Here is a 24,421-nt window from a genome sequence, read left to right as displayed (position 1 = left end):
AAAGTGCACTCAAATATATTTGGCCAATTTGAATTACAACATCCCTTTTATAATTTTTTGGTTATAACTGTAACTAGGACTAGTCAAAACTTTTGTAATTAACAGAGATCTCTTGTAATTAGAATAAGAAGGAATAAAAGTGTTTTATACCTGTAAGTGTAATCTTTTATAAAAAGCTAGTAAAAAAAAAAGTAGCGTAATCTTGTGTTATAGTTATTATCAGAAGTCTGTAAACAGAAAGTAGAGAGAAGGGCAAGTTAATCCTATAATTACAATTCAAGAATTTACAATGTAGAAGAAATGTTTTAAATACACCAATTAAACATCTGGAAACCAAACACCAATTACATTTATTTAAATTGGAGATGAAAGGTATATTTGTCAATTAGCCAAAATTTATAATTTGATCATTTTTTTTTAAGTTTCCCCTGCCTGGCAGGACATCACAGCTCATTTTAATATGGAACAAGCAGTCTGTAGCAGGCACTAGGCATTAGCCTAGCATTTGGTCTTTGCACTCTGATCTTAACCATTACATTTTGTTTTAATTGTTTTAAACCCTTATATTTTATTTGCCAATATATGTGTAGAAAACAATAGGAGCCGATGGAATTTCTTGGTAGTGTAGCCTGCCAAACAAGTTATTAATAGGTAAATAGGCAGGGCCAGGAGAGAGTTTTACCTTCTTTTGTGGACTCCCATTTCCCTCTCTCCTCAGGGGGAGCTGAGACAGCAAGAGCAGGCAGAGTAGGGGGTGTAGGCACCTTAAAAGTCTCCCCTATCTGTGCAGCCTTTTTATAGGGGCTTTGGATGCTGTTTGATACCACACTGTGCCTGACGTCCTTTGAGATGTTAAAATCAAAGGAGGTATGAACATCCATGTCTACCTCAGGGTTGTCAGGGTCAGGCAAAACTGAAACAGGAAAACACAAAGAGTCTCCAACCACCTTTCCCAATGTCATAGCCCTTTGCAGGGTATGGTGATAAGGGGTGGCCCCCAAAGTGGGCTTTAGAAGATGAGCAACAAGACCTTTATGTGGCAGCTGAGGAGGCTGTAGGGTTAATGAATTAGTGTCCTCCTCAGGTAGGGCTGAAACAGCCCACAGTGGCAGCAGCAGTGTCAGAAGAGAAGCCACAGTGAGATAAGAGCAAATAGGGGAGGAAGCCAAACAAAGGGAAGTGCTGACAGAAGAGCAAGTAGGGAGAGGGGTAGCAGCAAGAGGCAGCAGCTCCTCAGGTGGAATGGAGGGCTCAGTAGGAGCCACTGGTTCTGGACTGGGCAAGGACTTTGGCAAAATCTCACAGTCCTGAACAGTTTTTTATAATTTTAGGAGAGTGTTTTTTGCCAAATCTTCAGGGGTGGACTCCATGGAGGCTCAATCATCAAAGCACTCAAGGATTAGAGTCTGTAAGGAAAAGGTATATATAGGGATTTTTCAGGTCCCTCAGCCATATATCAGGCATGCAGTTGTTGCCCCACCTGTCAGCATGTCTCTAGATTTACTGTTCCAGACTTGGAAAATCAGGGACCAGTTTCTTGAACAAAATTCAAAAACTTTGCTAATTGGGAGGTTTTTACATTAGACCCTTTAGCTTTTAAAAGTGCCATGAGGATTTTTGCACACAAATGTCACTCACAGGATCTTGACTGCCCCATGTTTTACACCTGGTGAATTTCCAATCTGCCTCATCCCAAACTTATGTGCACACACCCAGAGGCATCCCCTCACCTGAAAATGTTATTTGTCTCATAGTCTGCCTGTTTCAGGTGCCAACTGCTGTGTCCTGCTCAGCTCGAAGATCCTTGGAGGGAGAACAGTGAGGAATGAAGAAAAGACATTCAGGGCTGGGGATTTAGCTCAGTGGTTCTGCCACCTGCCCAGCAAGCACAAGGACCTGAGTTTGATCCCTGGTACCAAAAAAGAAAAGAAAAGACAGACAAAGAGATACAAAAAGCTGAGGCCAGGTGGAGCCTTCCTCCTTGTGGGAGAAAAGGACTGCCTGGTAACTGAACTGCAGCACATTTGTTTAGTGATAAGGGAAGTGCAGGGGGAGGTGAAGGGGCTGCCCGTAACTGGAACAGGGAGAGCAGCTAAGGTCTGCAGAACTTCATACTTTGATGGTTTTATGGGGAACGGATGGGGAGGAAGTCATGTCTACAGCATGGCACTTCCAGAAGTCCCATTTCTTCTTCTTACACACAGAAGCCATGTTTCCCACCCTCTCTGTGGCTGCACCAGAACCACGGGCCTTGTCAGCTAACATGGACACAAGTGGTGTTCGCTGCACCTGGCCTGGCCAGAACCCCTTCTCAGCCACCCATTCTCCTCCACGGAGACCCTGGAAGCCTCATGCAGAAGACAACAGCATCACGAAGTGGAAAGTGCCTGGATCCCTGAGTTGCCACTTCATAGAGGCCCAAAATAGCCACCCAACCCAAGGTGGATGATGAAATGAGCAAGAAATATTTATTTGGGGCTGGAAGTGTGCAGCACCTGCCTAGGAAATACTAAGCTCTGGGTTCCATCCCGAACCCCACACAAAATTATTTTGTCAGTTTTTCATTAACACATAGGTCTATTTCTGGGTTCTCTGTTTGTGTCTCTCCTTTAGCCAACAGAACACTGTCTTAATTACTGTAACTTTATAAAATGGTTTGATCTGAGTGGGCTGATCCAGGGTCAAGACAATGAAGAACTCTCTAAGAGGAAGGCCTTGGATTTAGCTCAGTGGAACCACGCCTGCCTCGCAAGTGCAAGGTCCTGAGTTCGATCCCTGGTACCAAAAAAAAAAAAAGAACTCTCTAAGAAAACGACAGTTTCTCTTTCCCTCCTTGCCCCCTTTCCTTTTCCTCTTTCAGCCATTTATTCTCTTTTATTTATAGTTTGTGTTCAATGCAAATCAATTCCATAACATGAGATGTTACTATGAGTCAAAACATAAACACACCAACACAATATACAATCCAAACAGATGTATCGCATTCAGGGATGAAGCAGAAGGGAGTGTTCTTTCATATACACAATACTTTCAGATCTGTTTGATCTGGTTGTTCCCATGTAGGTTTCTAAAGGTGTCAGAGGGAAAAGATGTGGGTTTTCAAGACTGTGGGGGTCTTCTTAGATGCTGAGACATGTAAGCATCAAGGTGTGATCATGCAAACAAGAGTTCAGAAGGTGTCTTTTTTTTTTTTTTGGTACTGGGGATCAAACTTGGGACCTTGCGCTTTCGAGGCAGGCAGCGGAACCACTGAGCTAAATCCCTGGCCCAGTTGTTTTATTTTTTTAAACGCTTTCTAGGTATCAAGGGAGTTGTAAAAGATTTACTACAAAGCCAAGCTCACTTTAAGACTTAGGACTACGTTCTGACTATCTAAAAATATTGCGTGATAACAGAAAGTGTTTCAGATGTGGCTTCTGTGATCCATAGTTTTGTTTTGGGGGGAGGTTTTTGGTACCAGAGATCGAACTCGGGACCTTACGCTTGCAAGGCAGGTGGTGGAACCACTGAGTTAAATCCTCAGCCCCTATAGTTTTTTTTTTTAAGTATTTACAGAAAGAGTTTAAAAGTTTTTTTGGTCACTGGGGATTGAACTCAGGACCTTGCACTTGTGAGGCAGGCATGGCATCAGAGCTACATCCCCGGCCCAGAGTTTAAAAGTTTTTGTAGCTGAGAGTCTTGTCACACACCTAAAATCCCAGCATTGAAATTAGTTGAGGTCAATGCAGTTCTACTCTTCGGAATCAGGTTAGCTAAATGAACCTGGCCCTCTTGCAGAAGGAAAACAGGTGGCAAGAAATGTGTGCTGTCTGACTCTGTAAGGATAAACAAGACTTATTCCTCATGCTTGGATTTGAGTGGGTTCCAGCTCATCACTGGCCTGGCATATGTCAGTAACTACATAAACATCAAATGTAATGTCAAATACAAAGCTACAGAGCGGGGAAAAAAGTACAGTTCCAAAAAAAAAAAAAGTACAATTCCCAAGAGAACAATGATAGCTTAACAGTGTGAACTTTATCTAGGGTATATTGGCATTAAATGAGTACTGCTGAAACAATACATCCAGGACTTACACCTGGTAGTCTGCCCACCCAACCTTGCTTTGGGGAGTGAACCCAGAGCCTTTGCACTGAGCTATATCCCCACCTCTTGTTTATTTGGAGACAGGATCTTGCTAAGGCTTGCCCATAATAAGCTCAAATTTATGATCTTCCTGCCTCAGCCTCTCAGGGTGATGGGATTACAGGTGCGTGCCACCACTCCTAGCTCTGGTAGATCCTTCATATAAATACAAACATGGAAGCTTTTTATATTATGTTTTATGCCCTTATAGATTTAATGAACCGAACAAAAACTGAATCCCCATTCCACATCCCATCCTTTATTTCCAGACAAAATCTGTTCTTATTTTCAAAGTAGGGTTTTAAGTGTCCATAATTCTTTTTTTTTTTTTTTTGGTACCAGGGATCGAACTCAGGTCCTTGTGCTTGCACAGCAGGTGGTGAAACCACTGAGCTAAATCCCTGGCCCAAGTGTCCATAATTCTTAAACCCCATTTGAGAGAATCATGTGAATTTTGGATGTTCTCTCTCCTCTTTCTGTACACAAAACTCCAACAGATTTAATATTGGCATTCATCACCTGTCAAACCTTCCTCATGGCCTTTGAACTAATCAGATTAGGAATTCTCAACATTTTCTGTGTCAACAAAATAAGGTGTAGAATTAGTAAATTTGATACAGACACTGGGCTTCTAGTCACCACTGGACCTGGGTTCAGGAGATGGGAAGGTGGAGCTGTTTATTGACTGAGTCTTTAACAGTACAGATGTAGGAGATGGAGACCACAAGGAGACCATCACTGCTGCCTGCCTTGGGGTGGCATTGGCGGCAGGTGGGCAGCAGAGGTGCTCTGGACGAAGTTATTTGAAAGCGGCACAGCAGCTGTTTGGGTTACATAAATCTGTGTGGGTAGGAGCAGAACCAGGGGCAGGCGCTGCAGCCTGTCCACCACCACTCTGCCATGTCCATGCAGCTCCAGGTGTGTTTCACGCCATCCTAGGTTTGAAGAAATCCCCCAGCAATGGACGGGCACAGCCACGGTTAGTTTCTCATTTCTGACCCCCAGGCTCAGCAAGTGATCGATGGTCGTTTGTTGAGTGAATAAATGAAGCCCAAGGAGAAAATGAGAAAGAACAAAGGAAGAAGCCAACAAGAAGGGAAGGAGCACAGCCCTCCCCTCTGTGGAGAGGTCTCAGGACTGCTAAGGCGCCCAGGGAGGGCTGAAAAGCCAGAAGCATCGGGCCAGGAAGCAGGAAGTTTCAAGCTAGACCTCTATTCTCTCCCTCCCAAAAAGAGAAAATAACACTAGACTTGGAACCAAGAGGTGGAAGAAGTTGGAAGCAAAAGCTGAGGCTCCGCAGCTTCCCAGCAGTTCACACCCCGAGACATCTTCCCACCTCCAACCCCCAGAAGCTGCCAAGAGCCCCAGGAAGGGGAACAGGCCTCCTAGCACTGCCCGCCTCAGCAGCACCTCCAAGCACTGGGGAAGTGACAGAATGATGTTAAAAAAATACAACTATTATAGCTGAGATATTTTAAAATTCCACCCTCAAGGCAGCATCCGGTTGCTACAGCAACCCTAGCTCTGCAGGGTGTCCTGATTACCATCCTGCTCACTGCACAGCCAGAGGCAACCAGAGGCGGCATCAACCGTCATCCGGAGCTGGCCCAGAGTTCAGACTCTGAGGTGACCTGAGGAGACCCAAGGTGATTACATCTGTTCACCGTGAGCCCTGGTGGCAGGGTTAAAAACATGGGCTCCACCACGCACCAAAGCACAGGCCTGTAATCCCAGCCACTGAGGCATGAGGATCTCAACTTTGAGCCCCATTTGGGCAACTTAATGAGACTCAGTCTCAAAAGTAAAATAAAAAAGGGTGGAGGGCCAGGGATTTAGCTCAGTGGTTCCACTGCCTGCCTCAAAAGCACAAGGTCCCGAGTTCGATCCCCAGTACCATAAAAAAAAAAAAAAAGGAGTGGGGATATAAGTGGTGGAGTGCTTGCCTAGCATAAAGGAGGGCCTGAATTCAATCCCCAGTACCATAAAAAGAAAAAAAGGGGAGCTCAGGGCTGGGGTTGTAGCTCAGTTATGGAGCACATGCACAATGCTCTGGGTTTAATCCTTGGCACTGCAAAATAGTTATTTGGGGTTTTTTTTTTTTTTTGGTACCGGGGATCGAACTCGGGTCCTTGGGCTTGTGCAGCAGGTGGCGAAACCACTGAGCTAAATCCCCGGCCCTAAAATAGTTATTTTAATTAAACGTGGGGGGGCATTTACATCCTATTCAAATTAACTTATAGTCTTTGTGGGTTTTATTCACCTGATTCCACCAAAACACAAAAAGGTTAACATTTCCATTCAGTCTGCAACTGAGAAAATGAAGGCAGTTGGTCCTCAGTTTAGGTTCCGTGGTTTAGACAAAGCCCCAGAGGGACAGGACTAGAACTGGAGCTGAATGGCAGCCCTGCCCGCCTCCGCAGATTTGCATAAGTAATGTCGCAGTGCACATGCTGTTCTGCACCCAGCCCAGAATAGTTTGTGATATCTTTAGGAAACCCAAACAAGGAAGAGAGGGAAAGAAACAACCACAGAGCTAAAATGACAGCCAGCCAGAGGGACAGAGCCAGGTCGGAGATGCTGTCGTTCTGTCACCTCAATCTGAACTCAGGATACTGGACTCTTCCACGTGACCATACTTTATTTTCCAGCTCCCTGCTATGCTCAGCTCCTGTCCCATTTGCCCCACTTGCCCTGGGTGGCCCAAGGGCTACTCGGGGAGTAGCACCTACATCACCAGAGGCTCCCAAAAGTGATGCTCAGAAGGAGACAGAGGTAGCCAGTGGGCAGTGCCATTCTTGGGGAAAACATTGGACTCAGAGGTAGGGACAGGTCCGCAGGCCTTGCCCTTCCACTCACTATGACTTTGGACATCACTCTACTCATAGGAGACCTCCTAGGGCAGGGGTTGTCAGCAGTGACTGTCACTGCCACTGTGCTTGGAGTGGTCCCTGCACCTGGCGGACCTGCAGTGGTTTTCGATGAAAGACTGAATGGCCCTTGCCTTTGTGCCTCATTACAGTAGGGTAGCTAAGAAGTGTCACTCTCAGCCAGGTATGGTGGCACATGCCTGGAATCCCAGCATTCTGGGAGGCTCAGGAAAAAGGACTGCAAGTTCAAGCCCAGCATAGGCAACTTAGTAAGAGCCTGTCTTTAAAAAAAAGATGAGTAGGGCCGGGGATTTAGCTCAGTGGTTCCAGCACCTGCCTCCTAAGCGCAAGGTCCCAAATTCAATCCCCGGTACCAAAAAAATAAAAATTAAAAAAAGGAGTATGTAGTTCAGTGTGAAGGCTGTGGCTTCGATCCCCAGTATTAAAATAAAAAAAGGAATTATCTCCCTCCTTCAGGGCTTTGTGAAGCTCCTACAAAGTGTCAATGAGTGATGCCTGCTTTAAAACTCTGAAAATGTTAACCGCTAGGCAAGACTGTGACCCCACCCAGCAGCTCGGGCGAGTACTGGCCAAAGTGCTTCGGAAGGCCAGGACTGAACTGGGTCCCGGAGCACTTAGGACACAATCCCAGGTGAGTGCCATCTGAGTCTCAGGCACTGCAGTCAGCACTGCGAGGTGTCTACTCGACATCCGTCCCTGTCCTTCCTTTTACACAGAAGCCCGGGCTGGGCTGCACTCAGTGCCACAGCACTTGCCCAGGAGCCCTGGCTTCTACCCCCAGCACCACAAAAATGATAAAGACAAAAGCGAGTAGGATTACATCAAACATTTAAAACACACACACACACAAACTAGAACCCTAATTTTGAGCAGCACTGTCCCTGCAGCCAGTGGCACCTGTGTGACCCTGTTGAAGTCAGGCAGAACCAGAAGTCCTGGAGTGGGGGTGTGCTGGGAAGGTTGTGGGGGCTGCGCTCTTTGCCCCTCACTCCTGCCTGCTTGGAACCAGGACAAGGCTGCAGAGCGGAACTCTACACTTCACACCTGATGAAACCCACACAAGGAGGGGAGACCCAAGTCCTTCCCTGAACACCCACCCTTCCCTGACCCACCCTGTTGTCCTCAATGATGCATCCTGTTCTTAAAAGAGTCCATTACTTCTCAGATAATCCCATGGCTTAGACATTGCCAGCACCAATTCTACAGCCAAGAAAACAAGCTTGGAGAAGAGAAAGAAATTGTGCCCAGGCACACGGCTGGTGAGTGGCAGGGATGGGATTCTACTCCAGGCCATTGATCTTTTCGTTTTTCCTAAAGTCTCCAAGGGAAAAGAAAAGGAAGGCAGGTGTGTCCTTAAGACCTCTATAGGGCAAGGTCTGGAGTTTGATCCCCGGTACCAAAAAAAAAAAGACCTCTATAGGATTCATGGGCCTGCAGGGACCATCGATGGAACAGACATCCACTGCAGCCTGAAGGTACAGACACATGGGTGCGGGGACTAAACCAGCATGGCCAGGGCACGCAGTCTGCGTCAGAAGACATAGGACAAGCAAGGACACAAAGGCTGTGCAGTGGCAAGTGCTCTGACAAACAAACAGGGCAAAGGGGAGAGGGTGCTGTTCTCTAGAGGAAACCACAACGTCTGTGTGGTGACCTCACACCAGATCTTCAAGAAATGATGGACAAGGGGGAGAGAGGACACATAGCCAGTGCAGACGCAACTGTAGGTACAGAGGCCTGGGGGCAGGAGGCTGCAAAGGGCAGCAGGGGGTGGTGGACAGCTTGAAGGGATGGGGAGACAGCAGTGACGCAAGGGTTGAGGATGGAGGTGTTTGTGCTGTGTAAGGAACTGCAGGTTTACTCCATGAGACAGAAAGTCACAGGAGAGGCTGACCAGAGAACAGATCCAAATTAGTCTCACTAGGCAGCCATGGCAGTGCACGCCTATAATCCTGGCACTCGGGAGAGTGAGGCAGGAGGATCACCGTGAGTTCAAGGCCAACCTGGGCTACAGAGCGAGACCTGTCTCAAAAAACCAATAAATAAATAAATAAATAAATATTAAATAATAAAAATATAGTCTGACCGATTATAGGCCAAAAAGTGGAGAAAAGTGCGGAGGGAGGAGAAAGATGAGACAAAGCAGGACAAGAGGAAGGTGTGACAAGGGAGGCCTAGACCGGGGGGTGGTGCTGGGGTACAAAATGCTCGCTGTCAGATGCACCGTGCGTGAAGGGAGAGCTGATGCTCGGATGGCAGAGAAGCATGGCTCCAAGCCTCAGGCCTGGACAGTGACAGCGTCCCAATTCACTGAGTTGCCCAGGCTTTGCTGGACCTTGCAATTCCCCTGCCTCAGCCTCCCAGAGTGCTGGGATTGTAGGTGTGCAGCACCATGCCTGGCTAGCCAGGTGTGATTGTTTCAGGGGGAGGGGTTGTTCAGAGAGGGCCTCACTATGCCACTCACACTGGCCTTACCCTCACCCCTCCTGCCTCAGACTCCTGAGTGTTGGGATCACAGTGCACCACCACATCTGGCCCAAGAATGTTTTAAGAAAGAGGGGAAGGAAAAATCACTTGTGTCACAAGCAAATGACACATGAAGTAAGATAAGGACAAGAACTGGCCGGGTTAGCCTTCTATCACTATAACAAATACATGAGATAAGTCAACTTACAAAGAGAAAAGGTTCATTTGGGTCACACTTTGGGAGGTCTGGATCCATGGTTAGTTGGCCCCATTGCTTTGGGCCTGTGCTGAGGCAGCGCATCACGGTGCAACACATGGCAAGACCAAGAATTCACTCAGGACTGGGAAGCAAAGGAAAAGAAGAAGGGGCTGGCCGACCTCCTCCATCAAGGGCATGTCCCCGGCCTCAGCTCCTACGGTGCCACCATCCCACGGTAGCACCATGCTGAGGACTCAGTCTTTCACACACAGGCCTTTGGGGGACATTCATCCCTCAAAACGAAAGCCAGGTGTGGCAGTGCACATCCGTAATCCCAGCACTCAGGAGGCTGAGGCAGGAGGATCACCATGAGTTCAATGCCAGCTTGGGCTACATAGTGAGTTCAAGGTCTGCCTGAACTACACAGAGACTCTACAACCAAAACCAGGGGCTGGGGACTTAGCTCAGTGGCACCGTGCCTGCCTCGAAACCACAAGGTCCTGAGTTCAATCCCCAGCACACACACACACACACACACACACACACACACACACACACAAAACAAAAGAAAACACATTGGGAAGTGACTTCTGGGAGGATGCCAGAGTGGAGAGCATTAGAGAAAGAGCCTCTCCGAGATTTGGTGTCCTGACACTGGAACAGAGCAGTGCAAGGAGGAGAAGGAGGAAACTAGGTCTGTGGGATCCAGGAAGGATCTGAGATGAGAATTGATGTCTACAGGGAGAGTGAAGAGACTGTAACAAAGAGGAGGGAGGTAGCAAGCAGCGCTCTCTCCCAGACCCTGGACTCTCAGTGAGGGAATGTCGGGCTGAACCTGCAGACGCATGGTGACTACTGGTGACCCCAGAGGCCTCCACAGAGAAACACAACAGTGGAACGAAGCAGGGGACACACCAGACTACAGCAGCTGAGGAGCAGTTAAGGAGTCCATATGTCACTCAGAAGGTGAATGGCTGGTAGCCATCTTGGAGAGGGGCCAACTGAGCTTGGAACTCAGAACAGCTATGGACTGACTCCATCTAGTGGCTCCCAGTGCCTCGCTTTGAGTGACAAGTTCAAGTCAGCAGGAGGTCAGGGACCAGAGATCAAGGCAGCAAGAAGCACATACACCACTGTAGGCTCAAGGAATCCGGTTCCAGCCTCCCAGCCAGAAACCACCCTGAGCTCCAGAGGAACTAAGGAGCAGGCTGGCTAGGATTGTCCACTACCCCACTGTGAAGCTGTGGCTGGCTTGCTGGGATTTATCAATTCACCTCTGGAGTCTGTTTGCCCTCGTTGCCTACCAGTGACAGCAGAGACACACCTTGAATTGGACATTTTGGGGGGTTTTCTTCTTTTCTTTTTCCTTATTTTTTTTCCTCCTTTCTGGTTATTTTGTTTTGTTTTTTCTTGATGTTTTGAACATGGTTTCTAGTTTTTTGTTGTTGTTCTGTTCGTTTTTATTTTTTCCTATTCTCTTTCCCACCTGTCTTCTTCATCAGTTTTGTAAAGTCTGTCCTCCAGTTTCTGAGGTCTTCCTCTTCTTCCATTTCTGTTCTTTCCCCCCTAACCTCTTTTAAATCTTCTTCCCCTCAGGGGAAAATCGCCATATTAAGGGCTTCTTTATTGCATACAATTTTCAGGTTCATTCTAGATTTCATTATTCTATTAACATGGAAAATACAGAAGAAATGGAGATTCCTAGATACATATGAATTACAAAAACTGAAACAAGAAGATATAGAAATTCTAAATAAGCCAGTATCAGCCAATGAAACTGAAGATGTAATTAAAAACTTACCAACAAAGAAAATCACAGGCCCTGGGGCCAGGGATTTAGCTCAGTGGTTTTGCCAACTGCTGCACAAGCGCAAGGACCCGAGTTCGATCCCTGGTACCAAAAAAAAAAAAAGCAAGAAAATCCCAGGCCCTGATGGATTCACTGCTGAATTCTACAAGAAATTTAGAGAAGACCTAATGCCATTACTCTCTAACTCTTTAAGGAAATTGAAAGGGAAGCAATACTCCCAAATTCATGCCTGGAAGCAAGTATTACCCTGATTCCAAAACCAGAGAAGGATCCAACCAAAAAGGAGAATTACAGGCCAATCTCCCTAATGAACACAGAATGTAGTAAATCATCAAGAAGCTTATACACCATAACCAAGTTGGATTCATCCCAGGAGCAGGGATGTCCAACATACACAAATCAATAAATATAATACACTATATTAACTGAGCCAAGGACAAAAACCATATGATCCTCTCAACAGATGCAAAAAAAGCATGTGACAAGGTCCAATACCCATTCATAATTAACAGCCCTACAGAAAATTGGTATAATCTTTACCTCAATCTGATACAAGCCATCTATGTCAAAGCAACAGCCAACATCATACTAAATGGACAAAAACTGAAAGCTTTCACTCTAAAATTAGGAACAAGACAATGATGTCCATTGTCACCACTCTTGTTCAATATAGCTCTGGAAACATTAGCCAGAGCAATTAGATAAGAGAAAAAAATAAAAGGAATAAAGATAGGAAAGGAAGAAGTTAAATTATCATTATTTGTAGATGACATGATACTCTACATAGAAGACCCCAAGAACTCCACCAAAAGACTTCTAGATTTGATAACCAAATTTGATGGCATAGCTGGATAGAAAGTCAACACTCAAAAATCAATAGCCTTCCTGTATACCAAAAACAAATTCACTGAGAGAGAAATGAGAGTAACAACCCCTTTCACAATAGCATCCCAAAACAATGAAATACCTAGGAATCAATCTGACGAAGAAAGTAAAACATTGGGGATAGGGTCAGTTTAATCCTCAGAGGGGGAAAAAACAGAAAATGAAAAAAAAAGATCTAAACTATAACGCCAGAGAATCTGACAGTGCCACAGTCATGGAAGACAGACAGATGAAAAGTGAAAGTGAATAGCTCCCAGAGGAAGACAGGAGTGGTGGCATAGCACGCTGTGACAGGAGCATCATGAATTTGAGATTTGAAACTAGCCTGGGCAACTTAACCAGACCCTGCTACACACACACACACAAGGAATAACTGTAAGAAACACATACTTCTAGAATCACTAAAGGAAAATTCTCTTTTTTGTTTTTCTGAGACAAGGTCTCAGTATGGAGCCCAGGCTGACCTTGAACTCAAGATCCTCCTGCCTCAGCCTCCCATGTGCTGGGATCACAGGCATGCGTCATTACACCCAGATGGAGAACTCCCTTCTCTAAAACAGACCACAAACAAGATCCTTTTCCTTTTCTACACCAGGGAGGTTGCTAAGCATATGCCAAAGCCATGCGTAACTCATTCCTAGACAGGCCCTGGCTTCACAGCCCAGGCTCGCTGTGGGTTTAGGGGTGGAAGGAGGAAGGGTGGCAGGAAGGGAGATGCCACACCTTATGGGCTGAAATGCTACCTCTCCCTGCCTCCAGAGCCTTCCCATGCGTGCCATCACCCACTAGCTGCTCCTCCCAGGATTTTCAGTACATTCCAGATGGACAGAGCTTCACAAGAGACAGCGTAATGAGTATTTATTAGGGTAACTTTAATTTAAAAAAATAAGCCCAAAATTTCTGGGCAATAACCTAAAATACAGTGAAAACTAGCATGTGAGACTTGGTTACACACCTGCTGCCATGAAGTGGCTCCCTGAGAGCAAAAGCTCTGTGGGACTTGCACACTACCCCACACTGCCTCCCTTTCTGCAGGAGTCCCTGCTGAAGGGAGGAGGAAACTGAGGCACAGAGGTAAAGGGGCCAGCCTGAGGTTAGACTGCCAGGAGATGCACACAGGAATCAGGCTGGAAATCTCAAGTTCCACAGGAAATGTGGCCCCAGGGAACATTTCTGTGGCCAGAAGGCAGTGCGCAGGATCCAGCGCACCCCACTACCACCCCCAGCCCTCCTCATGGAAAGCCAGGCGCATAGCCTCGTGCACGTCATTCACCACGTGGGCCGCCTGCAGGAGCCCCGGACTGCAGCCGAAATCCCGGTGCCCGTGGAATGGTGCCTCCCCAGACCCAGGCTCCCCGGGACGGTACACGCCAGTGCACACCAGGATGGAGGTACAGCTCTGGGTGGCAGAGGGCGGCTGCTTCTGAAGGCCGCCAGCCCCTTGCTGCTCTGCCCGCACGCTGCGCTCTGCCATCTGCAGGTACTGGTGGAACAAGTTGGCTCCGTAGACATCGGACATAGGATTATCACTGGCAAGGGAAATGGAAAGAGAAACCCAAATGCAGTGTCACAAGGCAGAGGAGAATAACGTTAGGGGTAGAAGTGTGGTTCAGACACAGGGAATGGAGAGTGAGAGCAGAGAAAGGTGGGAGGGTGGACAGGGTGGGGAGATGGGCACGTACCCCACGGCGTACAGCTTCCGGATGGGGGCGGTCCAGCCCCGCCTCTCTGCCTGTTGCCTGATCAGCTCCTCTGCGTACTGGTAGGTGAGCAGGCTGGGTTTGCCCATCAGGCCCTCATATCGCAGTTCCTTTCCCGTCATTTTCCGATAGATGGCTTCCAGGCAAAGCAGGAAGGTGCCGTGGCCAAACCTGCCCAAGGGGAGAGCCCGGCAGCTCAGCCTCTAGGCCCCAGCCAGGCACAGCAACTGCAGGGCTTGGGGCTAAGGGAAGAGTGAGACCCCTGCTGGGGAGGCCCGACAGGACCAAGCCTTGCTCTAACACAGGAGATGGCGCATTGCACTTACAATTCCGAAAAATCCTGTCGGACAGACACTAACACATCCAGAAACTGAGGACAGCAAGATTCGGCAACTTGCCCACAATGGTAGAGCTAGGACTGTAATCCAGGCAGCTTAAATTTTATTTAGATTTGTGGCAGGCTACTGGTTGCCATGTTCCCTTTCTCTGTTACTGCCAATTTTCAGCTGAGCACATTGTAAAAAGTACATTCCCCACCTTCCCTGAATCTAGGTATGGCCATGTAACCAAACTAGCATTAAACAGTCAATGAAAGCAAAAGGCTGGGATAAACTCTTACTAAATAGCTTTAAAATTGGGGGGGATGCTCTTCTCTGTCCTCCTCTACTCTTTCCTGCCATCTGGAATGCTAATATGATGGCTGGCATCTAGGTAGCCACTTTGGATTATGTAGGGAAGGACTACAGACTGCACCAAGGGAAGACAGAAAAGCCTTTGTCCCAGTACTGCCTATTCTAGACTTCACATGATAAAAAAGTTCTACCTTGTCCAAAACTTTTTTGTTTTGGGCTTTCATCCCTGGTTGCTAAACCAAATTCTAATAGATCCCATGCTATATATTAGTTAAAATTCAATCTCATTTATATGAAGAATTTTGAAGGAAAAAAAAAGCTGCATGCCTGTAATCCCAGCACTCAGGAGGCTGAGGCAGGAAGATCGCTGCAAGTTCGAGGCCAGCCTGGGCTACACAGTGAGTTCAAGGGCAGCCTGAACTACACAGCAAGAGCCTGCTTGCTTTCTTTTCTTTTTTTCAGTACTGGGGACTGAATCCTGAGCCTTTGCACTGAACTACAACCCCTGCCTTTTTTGTTTTGTTTAGCTTTTGAGAGAGCATCTCACCAAGTTGCCCACGCTGGGCTTGAACTTCTGATCCTCCTGCTTTGGCCTCCCTGAAGGGCTGAGATCACAGGCGTGCACCACCACACCTTCCTTTCAATCATTGAATAAAAATTAGTCTTGTCTGGTTTATAAAGTGAAATTTGCCCCCTGCTTTTTAGTTCACAGTTCTGTCACCAGCTCTCCATCTAGTGCCATCTAGAAATAGAACTTTAGAGAAAACACCAAAACCAAGCCCTAGAAATACACTTTAAAAGTGACAAGGGAATTGGGCTGGGGATTTAGCTCTGTGGTTCAGCCTGGTCCCGAGTTCAATCCCCGGTACCAAAAAAAAAAGTGACAAGGGAAACACCATATGCTGCTCTCTGTGGAGCTCCTCAGTCCCAGGACTTGCAGCAGTCCTGGCCCCGACACCCGCTGTTGACCGACCACTCACACAGCCCAGTGGCAGGTGAGAAGAGCAGGACTCTGGCCCTGCTGCTCAGAACAGCTAACAGGACAGAGAGGCCATCGCTGGCCTCACAGTAAGGCATCCTGAGCACCAGTAAAAGGGCTACCTACCAGCCCAGAGAGGGACAGAAGAATGACATCTTTAGGGTGAGCAGGGCGCGTGGGCTTCTTCTCAATACCCATGTGCCTTCCCTGGCTGGGGCCTTGGTCCATGGCTCTATCCCACCACCAGAACACTCCTGGGTGCCCGGCCCCTACATCTCACAGGTAAATGCAAAGAAAGAAGCAAGAAAAGCAACGCTACAGGGAGTAAGGAAGGAGAGTGAGTAACGGGCACTGCCACACCTCACCAACTGTCCTTAGAAACTTGTTCCTAAGATTATGGAGCACAGTGTGAAAAATCTCCACACCCCGATGTGGTGACGCATGCCTGTGATCCCAGCACTCGGGAGGCTGAGGCAGGAGGATTGCCATGAGTGCAACGCCAGCCTGGGCTACATAGTGAGTGCAAGGCCAGCCTGAACTACAGTGAGACCCCGTCTCGAAAAAAAAAAAATCATGGCCACACATCTTCGTGCTCAGCAGTGTCGTTTCAGGTTAGTAGTGAATGGGTGAAGTGATAGTTGAGAGCCTTCCCAGAGACCCAGTCACTGTGACAACTACAGGGCCCAGCTAGGTGGGCGCCAGCCCCCGAGCATCTGAATGACAGTGACCAACTGCCCACAGGACTGGTCATGCAGCAGCTCGAAGAAGGCCACCAGGGCTGGGGCTGGGGACCCTGTGTCCTCACCTGGGCATCTTGGCCTCAGCCATCCAGAGAAGATCCATGTTGCTGGCCAGGACAGGGAGATGTGGATAGGGCGCCGTTGCCAGGCCAGTGCCAGGGTTCCCATTGCTGAGGAGCACGTCCACAATCAGCTGCAGGCTGGTCTCCCAGCGGACTGGCTCCCCAAGGAGGAGCACGCCTGGAAGAGCAAAGGCAGGGGGTGGGGGGCACAGGGCACTCGCCTGCCCCTTGTGGCAGCCTCAGGCTGTGGAGACAGGCTGGTGCACCCATCTGGAGCTCCTCACTGTGCTGCTTGCACCCAGGCAAGGCTGCCTTACCAAAGTGCTGGGCACAGCAAGAGGGTCCCAACAGCTCGGTCCACTGGCATTCAAGAAGCTGAACCAGGAAACGCAGCAAGTCGCCCACTGCTTCCTCCTGTTGACTGGGGCTCTACCCACCATGCTCCTCACCCCAGGAGCTCTCCGCAAGGGGCTCTCTCTTCTCCACCAGCCACTGCTCTCAGGGCCCCAGGGACCAGTACACCCAAAGGCCAAGAGCAGGGGTGTGGACTGACAGCCCTGAATTCCAACTCTGACCCTGACAATGCTCCTGCAGGACAGTGGCAGTGACTTCCCTTCTCCAAACCTCACTCTCAACTACATAACAGCAACACCTACTTATGGTGCTGCAAGGGTAAAAGTGAGATCTAGTAAACATTACCCCCAGTGCCAGACACACACAGCTGGCAGGCGGCAAGCAGCAGATGCAGTGTCAGCTACAAGACCAGGGAACTGAAGCTCATCAGTGACTCTCAATGATGCAGTGCTGACCTGGGGAGGTGTATTTGAAAGGGAGGATGTGGGCACTGGGAACATAATCCAATGGTAGAGCACTTGCCTGGCACTCACGAGGCCTGGGTTCCATCCCCACCACCACCAAAAAAAGAGAAGAGGCTGTATATCTTGGTTCTAACAATGACACACTTAGTAGCTGAGGACAGTCCTGTACAATCAAACCTGTCCTACACCCTAAGAATACCTGAATGTCTCACCTGGTATTCATGTAGCTGGACAAACTGGTCATATCTACTTGAGCTAATTCCATTTCACATAGAATCACAAAGGGTTTTTCTATTTTCACAAAATACTTTTGTACAGTTTTAATAAACACTAATTTTTCCTAAAATGCAAGGATCATTTGCAGGATCATCAGGAGAAGACTCGTTCTTCTTAAAACTTTACTAAGAGTTGTTTTCTAGCGTGGACAATCCCTTCACCAATGGCAATTCTGCCCTGGCAACACACTGTAGCACCGGTATAAACATACTCAGGCGGCACATGCAGCTGGAACATTCACAGTGAGTCTGTGTTTAGTTCAGTCATTCACTTCTTGGATAATTATTAAATATCAAAACATTTGTTGTTGTTGTTCTTGTTTTGTTTTGTTTATGAGACAAGATCTCGCTATATAGCCCAGGCTGGCTTTGAACTCACTAATATAGCCCAGGCTGGCCTTGAACTTGCAATGATCCTCCTGCCTCCCAAGTGCTGGGATTACAGCTTTGTACCACCACGGCCGGCAAAACATTAACTTACTAAAGTTTTCCCTTTTATTTTACCTTATTGCAGTTAAGGTTTCATAGCTAACTACTTGATCTACATACATTCATGGAAAAGTTACATCACCCATGAATTTCATTTCAGGACTACTTAGTAAAGACGAAATTATGTTTTTGTTGTACAAAGAAGAACTGGATTGAATAAAGTTGAGAAACACTGGAATAGATTGTGTCTTGGTACTTTTCAATCTGAGAGCCTCAAAGCTTACGATTTTTCCACCTACAAGGTAAGCGACATGGGGAAGGCAAGAAGCAGCAAACATCCCCCAGGTGGCGAGTGACAGATCCAGGACCAGAGACCCTTGCCTCTCTACCAGGCCAGGGGCAAGCAGTCACACTATGCCAGCCTGAGGGCCTGAAAGGAGGAAGAAAAAGACCCTCCACTCACACGGGAAGAAGGTCTTTTTACCTTCAATGGCCGGGAAGTCGCTCCTCAGAAGGGGCTGTCAAGAGACAAAGAGGCTGTCAACCAATAGTCACCATCCACTCTGGAAAAGCCCAGAAAAGCCCATCTCCAGAGCGAGGAGGGAAGGACCTTCCACATAGACCAACCCCATCCAGCCCCAGGCAAGGAAAAGCTGCACAGGACCAAGGAAGAAGATTCACAAACAACCACCAAGTGGTTCCAGAATGAGCTGAGGGACAAGCACACTGAAGGCAGAGGAAGCAAGACATGAGCCAGCAAGACTCTCTAGAGCCAGCTGAACATGGTGGCGCATGCCTGGAGTCCTAAAACTTGGGAGGCTGAGGCAGGAGGATCACTCTGAGTTTGAGGCCAGCCTGGGCTACACGGTCTCCAGACTATGCAGCCAGTGAGCTAAAGACAAAGGTAGCCCCAACAAGAATACTCCATCAGGACCTGGTGGACTGTCCACCTGACAACAGTCAGCAGGCAGAGCCTTCACTTTATTGGCCTCTTGGGGTGCATCCTACCCCAGGCCACTGCAGCCGTGGCTCTTCCTCCACACAGTCCTGTGACCTGGGCTACGTCATTTCCCTGTGTGGGCCTCAGGCCTGAGTGGTTCTGAGTCTCTTCCTACTCTACATCCTGGTTCTCCACAGACAGAAAGGTCTCAGAGAAGGGGACGCACTCTACAGCTGGGAAACTCTGGAGAAGGTAATGGCTTATAAATAAATGAAAGTGTGCCTCTTTATAGCTGCATTTCATTATGCAACTTAAAACGTAAGTTCCATGGTGTTCCAAGTTCCAAAGCCCACCTGAGGATGTGGGCCAAGGACCCCTCAGGAGACAAGAAATCATGGGCTGGGGGTGTAGCTCAGGTTACTGTGCCTGCCTAGCAGATACAACGCCCTGGTTCTAGCCACAGCAATACAGCAAGAAATCAAGCCAATGTTTTGATGAGAGCTGAGCCAAAAAACACATGGGCAGACAGGCAGAATCACCAGTGCTCCGACCAGCAAGCCACCTCTCCCAAGGGCAGCTCCTTGGACTGTGCTTCAGTAGATAGCTCTGGAGCAGCGAGTCGTTTAGCAAAGGTTAACAATTTTCCCGAGCTACCCCAGGAAAATGGTCGGGTAAATACAAAACTTAGTTGGAGGACATGCTGGAGACCCGAAAGAGGTTCCCAGCTCATTACAAACAACCCAGAAAGGATGGGCTTGGAGCCTGCCACTCTTTCCCATCTGGAGAACAATCCCTGGCCAGTACAGCTCTTCACGGAGGCCACACTCCAGAGGAAACACAGAGGAAGCACAGCTCTCAGCAGGAGGGTGGTGAAGTCAGCAAGGGAAGCCGACAGAGGGGACAGGACAGAAGTGAACACAGAGACCCCAGAGAGACGTGGAGGGTGACATGACCCAACCTGCACTCCTTGTTACCGTGGCCGTCGGCCGCCGCTCGAGGTCCACCATGTCCAGCACAGGGAAGGCTGTCCGCACCTCCTCCATGGTAACCACGTTCCGGAAGCCCAGGCTGAAGCAAGATCAGGAAGCAAAGCTGGACAGTTCTGAGGAAGACGCCTTTCTCAACACACCAGAGCACAAGCAAGGGGACGCAGTCCTGGTCACACGAGGCAGGTGGGATGCCAGACATCCGGCAGGACGGGTGCGGAGAGGCAGGCCACAACAGCATGGGCCGTGTGGTCAGGCAATTCCAGGCAACCCTCGGCAGCCCCTGGCACCTCGCAGGTGCCAGGGCCCATGAGAGGCAGAGCAGGGCGCAAAGGCGCAGAGATCCGTGCTCACACGGCAGACAACACATCCAGAGCCCATCCGGACCTGCACTCCATAAACAGCGCTGGCACTGAGTGCTGCTCAGAGGGCACCTCCGTGGCTGGGAGTCAGACAGCAGCTACAATCTGCAGGACAGCTCAACACCAGAGGCCAGTAGATGGCCAAGCCAGTGCAGCCTTTCTCTTCTAAGATGGAGATGGCCTCCATCGTCCAGTCCCCAGTTCCAACCTGCAGTCCTACTTGGACCCGGTTTGCAAAGACTCTCCAAACGTATTTCCCCAAATGAGGGCGCCAGATCACACCCTGATGGTGAAGTGGCCTCGATACCACACCAAGTATGCTCCAGGGTTTCCTGGCCTGCCTGCTCCTCTGTCCTCTAACTCCCACCTGACCCGTTCCAACCTCCCACCTTTCCTGACCGGAAACCTAGGCCACCTTCTGGGGCACAGCCATAACCCTCCATGAGGCCACAGGCCACGCCTGCCAGGGACAGTCACTCCCTGGAGAACCTAGCCCACGTCCGCAGCCTGCAGTCATGTGCCATCTTTTTCTTTTTCCCTTGTGGTGCCGCGGATGGAACTCCCAAATGCTAGGCATACGCTCTACCCCGGAGCTGCAGCCCCAGCCCACCCCATGCCATCATAAATATCCTTTTACTGTCCACAGGTATGTGACTCTTCCTGCTCAAGTACGGGCCTCGATGAAGTCACAATCCTAATGTCCTTTCCTTGGTCTCCTGTCCCCTTTAGCCATGCAGCACAGCATGATGGCAAGGAGGCACCCTGCACAAATGAACAGGCTGCTGAGAACAGGGACCACACCCTCTGCTTCCGGACTGCAGACTCATCCAACAGGAGCTCCCTGCTCACTTCCGGAGCTGACAAGGTGACTGAACGCCCCCGAGGAAGAGGGCTAGAATGTTGCTCCCCAAAGGTAATTACAGAATCGCCTAGAGAGTTGTCTATTTTTTAAAATGCAGATTCCTGGGCTTGGAGTAGAGTACTAGAATGCCCAAGGCCCTGGGTTCCCTCCCCACAACTCACAGTTTCTTGACACCCACCCTAGCCCTAGTGAATCGAGATTCTCCAGCCAGGGGTAAGGCGCAAGACTGCACTTAAAGCTCCGCAGAAGACTTGGTGAGGACTGGCTTTCCAGAACCACCAGACACGAGGGCTGCCCTCAGGGGGAGCCTCCTCCACCACGATCCCCATTAGCCAAGCAGGGAGGGCCCGCCCACTCCTGCCCACTCCTGCCCTGTCCTCTCCAGCCAAGGCAAGAGGACCAAAAGGATACGCTCGGGCATTCTCCACAACAGGTCCCTGCCCAGATACCAGCATCCGCTTGTCATGGTACTGTGAAAAGAGCTTCATGGGGCTGTGAGAGAGAATGACCTGGTCTGGCTCCACCTGCAGGGACAACCACAAGACAGAGGGCAGCAGAGAGACGCAGAGTCAAGAGAAGGTGATGGAGAGAGACAGGCAGTGGGCTCTTTTACCTGAGAAAGAAAAACTGCTCAGAAAACGAAGGGGGAAAAGCCATTTCTGGTAGCTGACACTTCTAAAAAATATTCAACTGGAGAAAGAAGACTGCTTCTTTTGGTTCTTGCCACACAAAAGAAGAGAACAGAAATGTCGTGAGAGGTACAGTCTGGCCACTCACCTGCCCTGCTGTGTCAGGCTTACGGACGCCCCTCTAGATCTCTCAGCCCCCACTGCGGAAACCACTGGTTCTCACGCCATGTTCCTTGTCAGTCATAGAAATCTGCCTCAGACTTTGGCTGCTTGTTTTCAAATTTCCTCAAAGCTCTTTAACATTTATACTTACTCCAACAATGCAGCCTTTACTCAGAGTGCTCTGAAACCCGCTCCTGGAAACCACAGCAGGGAGCCAGTTCTATTTCTTTATTCTGCCCTAAACCTCAAGCAGAGTCACCCAAATAATCAGCCACTTATTAGCTCTCTTGGTTCCACAGGACTTCTCCCAAAAACTAAAGTCACCCTTAACAAACTAGGACACATCTGTGTTGAGATGTGGCCTGACAAGACCGCTTTCAGAAAGCACTCACGCCGATGCCCACCACTCATCCACACAATGCAGGGGCTGCGACTGCACAGTCCCCTCAAATGTGCAGCCTCAAGGGGCAACAATCCCAAAGACATAGCCCTGATGCCCAGAAGAAAAGAAGGGGATATGACAAAGTAAAAGTGCCAAATACAACAACAGGACTTTTGTGCTCACCCAACTGGTGGTGGTGTGTGTGTGTGTGTGTGTGTGTGTGTCTGTGTGTGTCTGTGTGTGTCTGTGTGTCTGTGTGTGTAAAAGAACCTACAGATGAGCTCGGCTTGAATGGCACGTCTTTCCTGCAGGACTGAAAGATTTCCACTGGCCACAACTGAGGGCTTACTGACACTGTAAGTAAGTTCCGAATGGAACCACCGCTGGGTTCCCATGCCTCTGTTTTGTCTCCTTACCTTGCACCCCAGCAGGGCTGACAGCTCCTGGGCTTTTCTGTGTTGTAAGATGTTCCCAGCATTTGTGACAAAAACCACAGGCACCCGTAACTGGCCCTGGGCGTTCGTCAGCCTGTGAAACGCTTCCAGAGCGGCTGGGATGACTCTGTGGCCCCGCACCAGCACCCCATCGATGTCCAACAGGAACCCAAAGGTAGGCGGCAGGCTCTGCACAGAGAAAGCAGAGAATCATCACTGCATGAGACAAGAGGCCCCAAGGAGAGGAAGGAGAGACACTGTCACCCTCAGGTCACTCAGGATCTAAGAGAAACTGAAAAATGAAGGCACAGGGTATCTCTTTCCTTCCCTCACTCACTCCCTCCTTCTGCCAGAAATTAAACCCAGGGCCCTGCGCAAGCTAGGCAAGCACTCTAACCCTGAGCTATAAGACACAGTATTTCTGATTGGCCAAACCCATGTTTAATAAAGAATTATTCTTTTTCATATTTCTTTAAGCATATAACTTCTTTGTTAAAACTGATGTGTAAAATTTATATAGCAACTTTTTTTTTTTTTGGTACCAGGGATCGAACTTGGGTCCTTGCGCTTGTGCAGCAGGCGGTGAATTCACTGCGCTAAATCCCCGGCCAATATATAGCGACTTTTAATTAAAAAATAGAGAATTCAAAGAAAATACAATCCTAGCACTTTACCACAACCAGTTCATACAGTCCTTTCCATCTTTTTTTCTATTCTTACTGTGCATCCTGTATCTACCACTATAAATTGCAATTATATATGCAATTTTGCATCTTGTTCTGGTTGCTTGATGTATTATAAACATTTTCACTCTTAAAATATCCTTTGATAGCTACGCATGACGGCACATGACTGTAAGCCCAGCAAAATAAAAGATAATAGGAAGCAGGGAGATAGACCTTTCTCAAATGGGAGGGGACCAAGGGCTAGAGGGTGAGGGGAGACTGTAAGGTCACAGGAGCTGAAAAACCGTTCAAGTAAAACAGGAACTGGAGCAACCTAAAGTAATGCTTTCATGTTCCTCTCAGTGCACAGACACACCCAGGGAGCAGCCTTCTGCTCCTCTGTGCTGGCTACACACAGCCTCCAAGAGCTAGAAAATGACAGCGATGGCCATGTTAGTTCGAGGTGGCCATGGATGCTGGGAAAACAGGAGGTAGCAACTTCTGACAGAGCCAGACAGAAAATCACCAAGTCCCTCCTGCCACACAGGAAATGCCTAAACAAACAGTGCCTGATCCTATCACACCTGAGCACTGAAGACCATGCTGCACACCGAAAAAGGAACAGAACACTGGTGCTCAAGCCAATACATAAGTCATAAACGATGGCAGTATTTATCACTACAGCTTACGAGGTCCTTTCATCAACATACTCCAGGCTTCCATCTTGACCACTTAGAGCTCTATGATACTGGCCAGGTCACCTAACTTCTTTGAACCTTTGATGCTCCATATGTTAAGTAACAGTGAAAACATTAAGAGCTTGGACTTTGGCACTGGGCTAAATTGGAGCTTTTGCAACCTTACCAGCCGTGTGCCCTTGGGCAAACTGCTTAATCTCTCTGCCTCAGTTCCTCCATCTGTAAAATGGGAATGACTGTACTTATCTCACAGTTATTAAGATTATGAATTAATAATTGTTAAATACTTAGAA

At 48.5% G+C, this 24,421-nt stretch overlaps 1 protein-coding gene across 4 annotated transcripts in view; it reads right to left on the bottom strand.

The window, feature by feature from the left end:
• The window catches only part of Hdhd5 (haloacid dehalogenase like hydrolase domain containing 5), a 29,300-nt gene that overhangs the window by 3,111 nt on the left and 1,768 nt on the right, over positions 1-24,421 (bottom strand). Inside the window, exons 2-9 of one of the 4 annotated variants that reach the window (XR_015440835.1) lie at positions 22,748-22,954; positions 21,570-21,682; positions 19,923-20,016; positions 18,493-18,526; positions 16,490-16,664; positions 14,056-14,244; positions 1,731-1,803; positions 151-227 (exon numbers count right to left, since the gene is read on the bottom strand). Coding sequence is in view for 3 of the 4 variants with exons in the window: in XM_004837607.4 (XP_004837664.2) it covers positions 13,587-13,902; positions 14,056-14,244; positions 16,490-16,664; positions 18,493-18,526; positions 19,923-20,016; positions 21,570-21,682; positions 22,748-22,954 (1,128 nt within the window). In the remaining variant the exon portion in view is untranslated. Of the gene's footprint in view, positions 1-150; positions 228-1,730; positions 1,804-13,224; positions 13,903-14,055; positions 14,245-16,489; positions 16,665-18,492; positions 18,527-19,922; positions 20,017-21,569; positions 21,683-22,747; positions 22,955-24,421 lie in introns of those variants that run through there. The other 3 variants (XM_087186247.1, XM_004837607.4, XM_021249632.2) reach the window with 3 other exon arrangements.

Source organism: Heterocephalus glaber, unplaced genomic scaffold (genome assembly GCF_053883595.1).
Source record: "Heterocephalus glaber isolate CG9 unplaced genomic scaffold, H.glaber_assembly_v1.0 deba00000281, whole genome shotgun sequence".
Classification (NCBI taxonomy): Eukaryota; Metazoa; Chordata; class Mammalia; order Rodentia; family Bathyergidae; genus Heterocephalus; species Heterocephalus glaber.
Note: the sequence above shows the minus strand (reverse complement) of the source record. Positions and strands in the feature narration are given on the sequence as shown.